Here is a 6,971-nt window from a genome sequence, read left to right as displayed (position 1 = left end):
TATACAGCAGTTTCCCAGTAAAATGCCCTTATTTGTTTGAACTCACTCGATTCCTATTTAATTACCGTATATAATACCCGTCACATAGCCTACAGCAGCAATATATTAGTAGGAATAAATCCATAACCTATTTATTTAGGCTATGCCTACTGTACGTTTTGCATAATATTTTAAAATTGTAGCCGCAATACAGGACGTACGTATCGTTTCCAGTTAAATCCGCCCTCCTTCGAATGAGGAAATGCACTTAAGTTCTTGTGAATGTCTGGAAGTCTGGTGCTGGGGTAACTAATCTAGTCTACATTTATGTCTTATAACAACATTATCATAAATAACAGTTTAGATCAAGTCGGATTCCTTCCTCAAGGTAAAGATGGACTAATTAAACGCATCGCATATATGAAATTTACAAAGTAGTGCGTCGATCTTTGAAAAGCTTACGTGGGTGTAATTTTAAAAGTGAAAGTAAAATGTAAAGGAAAATATCTTTGAAATTGGTTTGAGGTTTGGATTGGAGAAAAAATCAAACATCTACAAATCTGTGGAAAAGAAATCCAGGTTTGAGTCAAATGCTATCTTCGGGCGATTTTAGTATTGTAATGAAACGTAATGTCGCTTGAAGGGGACAAAAAGTGTGCTCTTGCGCAATGTATTATTGCAATATACACAGTATTTGTTTGTACAATTTGAAAAGCAGTAACTATATATACTGACGTGGGTAGCTTTGTCTTTTTTTCTTGTAACGAAGTGTCAAAGTGTGTGTATATGTCCTGTGCATTTTAGGGTGGATCGTGATCTTAATGGCGATTATGAAGATCGAGTGAGATTATGGACGGAAAGCAGGAAAACAGTTCGTTCAGGAAGATATTTATACTGACTATTGTGGTGGTGAGTTTTTAAAAAAAAAACATAAATCAGCAGGTGCGCGTCATTTTAGGAATGCGATAATCTAACAAACGTATATTATTAACTTTAAAAGACCACCTACTATTAGTAATGTAAGCAGTGTCTCAAGTTAGTTACTCTCTAACAGATTGCTATACCAGCAAAAGATGCAATCTAATATATGTGATTATTTGCCATTATGAGCGAGGCAGTTGACTCAAGAACTAGTGCAGAACAAAAATAGAGCGACTTATGGGAAACACAAACAGACAGACACACAGTGACACACACACACACAGAGTCATGTAATCATATCTTTTTGGGGACCGCTCATTCATTTGTATGGGAAAAATGCTAATGCTATGACAACCAGCACCATAGAGTTTATTTTTGAAAATATAATTGGCCAATCGCGTTCAGGTAGGTTAGTACTAACTAGCAGGGATGCCACTAGAGATTTTGGGCATGAAAGCATATCAAATTGGGCCTCCAGTCCAATTATGCTCTATTTTTCTGGAATTGTCATAACTTTCCCCTCATTTACAGTAATCCTGTTAGGTATGATATTAGACAGCCCAGATGCAGCCTCCTGTATCTATAAATTACAGTTTAATTTATAAACAAGGGTGGAGAAGCCATTGTTGCCATTATTAATTTGAGATCATTCCTATCTTCTAACTACTAATTGATTCACTTAGGCCCTATTTACATTTGGTTTTAAAATGCATTTTGGGTGATTGGATCATAAGTGGACAGCCAAGACATTGCCGGTTACACCTGTGTCTATGACGGGTCTCCAAGGTGCCTACCTGACTACTTATGTTCAGGTTTCGTTACTGCCTACGTTCATGCTCTTTTTGTACTAGAATTTCCCCTTGGCATCAGTAGAGTGCATCTTAATCTAGGTCTTAATATGTATATTATTTTCAGTGTAATAGTCTTTTCATTATTTGATGTAGTTAACATTTTTACACATTTGTGGTGTTACATTGGATTTATGCCATACTGATACTTCCTTCTTCCAAGCAATTATCCAATGCAGAGTTGTATAGGATTCTAGTCCATTGCAGGTCACACAACAGAGACAAATTGTAGAGACAGCAGTTCACCCAACTGCATGTTTTGTTTACAGGAGATAACCAGTGTGATACATGGAGAGCATGCAAGTCCAGAAATAAGGGGAGCGGGATTCAAACCCTGTTGTTATGCAACAGTACTACTTGCCACCCTCTGAATTTGACACTTTTTTTGTTTTGTTTATTGCTTGTTTGTTGCATATGTGATGTCATAGCACTGTAGCCTCACACCCCCAGGGTTTACATACGTTTGTTTTCCTTCTGCAGTCCAAAGACATACAGTTGGATTAAGTGGCATTTCTAAACTGACCATAGGAAATGATTGTGTGTGTTTGAGTAATCGCTTACACAGGGTAATTTCCCTGTGATGGACTGGGTTCTCAGGGAGTCAGGGAGTAGCCTGGGAGAGACTCTGTCCAGGATAAGCAGTTGGACAGATGGATGGATGGATGGATGGATGGATGGAAGGAAATTTATCACTGAACACCATTAGGTAATCTGTTTTGTGGACCACAAAATCACTGTGGGTCCTTAAATCCTACAAAGAGCTTTCCAGGGTTCTTCTCTCCCACCACTAGTCATCCTTCTTCCTGACATAATGTGGTCCTTTCCTTCGCCTCACCTTTATCTGTGCACTTCAGCAGAAACCCCTTGTGTTTCAGACTCTGGCTGCTCCTGCCCGTCCATCGCCGGAGCTTTCACATGACAAATTAGCTGAAGAAGACTGTGAAGAGGATGAGTACTGGAGCACAACAAAGGGCCACTGCTGTAACAAATGCCATGGAGGTTAGCTACCGGACCTCTGGGGCTCCCTTATCCCTGTCCGCTGGAAGTGCTCCGCTCACGTTTGATGTTGCCGTTATTTTCTTTGTTTTTCAGGTTTCAGACTGGAACAAGATTGTGAAAGCAGTAACCGCAAAAGCATTTGCAAGCCGTGTCTGAATGATTATTACATAGAGAACAGCAACAATGCTCCAAACTGCTTTCGATGCAGGTCTTGCAAATCCAGTAAGTAAAAATAAGTAATGCCTAATGATCTGCTCTGAGCCGTTCTCCTGGCCAACAACATTGCGAAACCAGCATTTCCTGTGACAGGAAAGCATGGATTGGGTAATAAACTGTCTCTGGCCTGCTTCACTGTGTAAATATTTTTTTTCTGCCAGAACTGAATCATTAGGTACAGTTGAGCTGCTTGAATTTAGCTTGTGTTTTTCAATCCTTTCTTAAGGTAATAGAAATGTGAGAAATAGCGGAACTGAAAGCTGATATAGAGTCAAATATTTCTGATCATTTTCTAGAAAATTCCAGAAAATACAGAGTGGAATATAGTTTGTACTTTTTGTTTGTAATGCAAAGCATCATGGGTGTCATAGCACTTATAATAGCAGACCTTTACACTAAAGCACTTTATTCCTCTGTGACATAAACTAATAATATATTTTGCAAAGAACTTTGTTGAACCTCAGTGGACCAAAAGAATCTACATGGACATGTCAGAATGGCCGAATTTCATAGCCAGCCGAGTTCTGAGCCAGAAAATGAGATGGCCAATGCCCATCTTCAGTCCGTTATAGCCATAGCTACTGCAGTTAGCTCAGTTCACTTCTCCTTTTCCATCCACAGATGAAAGGGAGCTGTCTCCATGCACACGCAAAAAAAACCGGCAATGTGTCTGCAATGAAGGATTTTTCAAGCAGTCTATTTCAAACCTCACCTGGCAATGTCTGAAATGCACTTCCTGTGGGGATGGCGAGCAGGAACGCATCTCATGTGAGTTGCATGTTCATGCCCCATACTGGGAGGAGGCTGCTTACAGCCATCTATGTGCTGCACCCTTCAGGTTCCTAACATTAAACCTTTCATTTGTCCCTTCAGGTTCAGGGTCCACTAACAGAGAATGTGACTGTAAGGAGAAGTTTTATCGCAACAGCAACAAAATATGCGAAGAATGCAAAACGTGAGTAGTGTGTCTGTGTTCCTGTTTTGTAGTGCAGTTCAATTTGTGACCACACTTCTCTTAAAGAGGCAGGACATGGCTGGATTGGATATTTGTCAGCTTCTTGTCTCACAACTCCCTCCTTCAGGTGCAACGGTGACCAAAAATGCAGCCACCTATGCGGAAAAAGCGCAGGTCAGTGCCTTAAAGCCGAGAGCTCTTCTGTATTCCCATGGATCTCTGGGAATATAACAATGTCACAGTTAGCACGTATAACTACTGTTCACATTTTGTCTCTCTCTCTCTCCCCATCAGACTGGCAGCTGGCGTTCGTGGTGGTGGTGATAGCCTTCACGAGTGTGTTCATTTTAATTATGATCTGCATGTTTATTCAAAAGAGGCGTCCCTGTCACAGCCAAGAGATTGTAGTCAGTCCGGTATCTTCTGACAGCGAAATATCCAAGGTATCCATCATGAGTCTTAATTGCGATGTTTTGAATAATGATGATGAACATAGAAATGAAATAAAGGTATATTAGCATGTTATTAGAGTGTTGATCGGTATCAGACAGTGTAATATGGGTTACGTGTGTAGCAGCAATCCAAGGGATAATGAATGCGCCATGTACTGTGCTTGCCACTGTCAGCATGGTATTGATGTGGAGCTGACTTATCATTATCAGAATTTATTGTCCTACGTAAATGAAGATGGGAAAATGGTGAAAGATCATCCAGCCCTGATCCCCTTGCCCGAACACGAGCTCCCAGTTCGGAAGGATCCTGGTGGGCAGGAAGAGCTTCCTGATTGCATCCCTCGTGGATTCAAGAGTGAGTTATGTGTGTTTTGGGTGCCCCCCGGTGGTAATGGTGTGGTGTACAGGCATTGGTGCAGACAGCACACTAACCATGAGGGGGGGTCCCCTCTCTGCCTTTTCAGCCTGCCACTTCATCTACTTCCTGCTGCAGCACGTCCCAGCCAGCCGCTTCAAGGAGCTGGTCCGCTGCCTGGGTGTGTCTGAGAGGGACATCGAGTGGGCAGAGAGGGATAATCACACCTGCAAAGAGGCCCAGTTCCAGATGCTGAAAGTGTGGTGTGACAGCGGCAGGGGGGATGAGGTGGACACCCTCTCCAGGGCACGGCTCCAGAAGATGACAGAGACACTGAGGGCCATGGGACTGATGGCGGGTGCGGAGGCCATTGAGGCCAACTTTCAGATCCTTTAGAGGCGTGTAAGTGTGTAAACACACACGCATACAAGAATGTGGACACAGACACACAGATATATACATGTATCAGAACTTTTTCTTACAGCTTACATGGGAGACACGTTGGTTGGAATAACTATGAAGTGTCATGCCTTGCTAAACTCGCCTGGTGTACACCAGGGGCGCTGTGGCCCTCCAGCTGTGAGCCCCTAGAGAGGAAACCCGGCAGTACTTTTAAGCCCTGTAAACTCTAAACCAGGCATCAGGGCCAGGCTGAGGTGCTCACGTTACTTTCCAGTCCTTCCTTCACTTGTGCCACCTCACCTAGGCTTCCCGATTCTGTGCTGTCACCTGACCAGTGACGGCATATCAGCTCACATGACTCAGAGACTCAGAACTGGACTGAAGCACGCTGGACTGTTGCTACATGTGGCAGGGTGGGTGCCATGTCTGGTGCTTTTCCATTGTCAATTCTGCTTCCTTAGTGACTCCCCCCCCCTTCCCCACACGTGTACCTCCTTGTGTTTGTCTCTGTGGCATCCAGCAAGGTGATCTCTGTAATTTTGAAGCACCACAGCCTCATGTTTTGTGAACAGAAAACACAGCCAGTTTGGGGTTGGCCAGTAATTTCGCTTTCCAGGCCTTGAGAAGGTTTAACTGGTTGGATATCAGTTCTGTTGTGTTGCTTGAACCCCCCACCCCCCATGCAACATAACAAGGTGACATGTGATCGGTGAGGCACCTGAGAAGTGGCACATTGGTGCCCCCTGCAGCATATTTCTTACGGCTGAATAATGTGATATTAATGTATGAGAATTTGATACCATGTTGGGTGTGAATGCCAGCAGGGGGACATGTATACCACACTAATGCAGAATTTTTTCATTTTATCTCCATTCCAATTAAGCGATTCAGCCTCATAGAAAATCACCGTAATAGCAACTCATAATTTCACATTTTTAATGTAACTACTGTAATATTTGCTATAAGGAGCAGACCCTCAAACTCAAATTTCTGGGCATAACAGTTAATTTCCACAACATTTCTGTACAAACCTTGCATGTGTCACTTGATGCTTTCAATATCTACATTTTGCAACACACAAACTTTAAAAAGCATTATCTACATTTTTACCAAAGCTATTTTAAGCAATTTAAACCATGGTGATTCTTCAATTTCCAGAGCAGAAACCCTATATTAGCGATGTATAATCAATTTTAAACTTCAATTGGTTCATTTGATTTCTTCCATGGTCTAGTTCTTTTCTGCATTGAATTTCTATACATTTTTTATGAATATGTCATGTCATGAGAATATATGTCTTTATAAACAAAAGCAGTGTGAGTGTTTTATTGAGGTGATAGCACACTCTTTCAAATGTTAATTTGAATGTGAATGCATGCATCATTACTCAGTGTGATTGTGTGTGTGCATGTGTGTGCATTTGATCGATCGGCATGTTGCCTTTCCGCATTCCTCTGGGTCGGCTTTTGACTCTTAGCCATCTCCCAGCCTCGTTTCCTACCACCATTTTGTTTTGTAATCTGTGCCGTGATTATTACTTGTTATCTCTGTCATAAACAGATTTGTACAGAGGCAGACTTTTGATTTTGCATTATTTCCTCAATTATGAACTAACATGGTTTGAATTGGGTGTTGTATAAATTATATACAGTTTCACTGATAGACAACTTTAAAACAACTCCTAAATCTAACAACTCCAAACAAAACATTTAAATCTAGATAAAATAATGTTACCAAAGTAGGTAAAACAAGTTTTTCTTTCATTTTTCCTGAACAGGGTAAGCATTTGGGTTGATTTTTCACTAAAACTCATAGGCAGAGTGCTTGGAAAATTCAGAAGACAT

General features: G+C 41.6%; 1 protein-coding gene across 1 annotated transcript; it reads left to right on the top strand.

Annotated features, from left to right (window-relative positions):
* The first annotated feature begins 208 nt into the window (after window positions 1-208).
* tnfrsf1a (tumor necrosis factor receptor superfamily, member 1a) lies at window positions 209-6,438 on the top strand. The gene is made up of 10 exons (XM_023807072.2): window positions 209-367; window positions 784-888; window positions 2,624-2,747; window positions 2,841-2,969; window positions 3,585-3,731; window positions 3,837-3,918; window positions 4,046-4,092; window positions 4,213-4,361; window positions 4,581-4,725; window positions 4,835-6,438. Exons 2-10 carry the CDS (start codon window positions 829-831, stop codon window positions 5,119-5,121), a joined length of 1,170 nt encoding a protein of 389 aa, XP_023662840.1. The 5' UTR covers window positions 209-367; window positions 784-828; the 3' UTR covers window positions 5,122-6,438.
* Window positions 6,439-6,971: the final 533 nt, after the last annotated feature.

The sequence above is a fragment of the Paramormyrops kingsleyae genome, chromosome 9 (assembly GCF_048594095.1).
Source record: "Paramormyrops kingsleyae isolate MSU_618 chromosome 9, PKINGS_0.4, whole genome shotgun sequence".
NCBI lineage: Eukaryota > Metazoa > Chordata > Actinopteri > Osteoglossiformes > Mormyridae > Paramormyrops > Paramormyrops kingsleyae.
The sequence above is the reverse complement of the archived record's forward strand: the minus strand, read 5'-3'. Positions and strand labels throughout refer to the sequence as shown.

What these genes read in the sequence shown, in the direction of transcription:
- tnfrsf1a (XM_023807072.2), top strand. Translation starts at nt 829, where the DNA reads ATGGACGGAAAGCAGGAAAACAGTTCGTTCAGGAAGATATTTATACTG. An exon ending in CTGTAACAAATGCCATGGAG is followed by an intron (nt 2,748 to 2,840) that starts GTTAGCTACCGG and finishes TTTGTTTTTCAG; the next exon opens with GTTTCAGACTGGAACAAGAT. An exon ending in CCTATGCGGAAAAAGCGCAG is followed by an intron (nt 4,093 to 4,212) that starts GTCAGTGCCTTA and finishes TCTCCCCATCAG; the next exon opens with ACTGGCAGCTGGCGTTCGTG.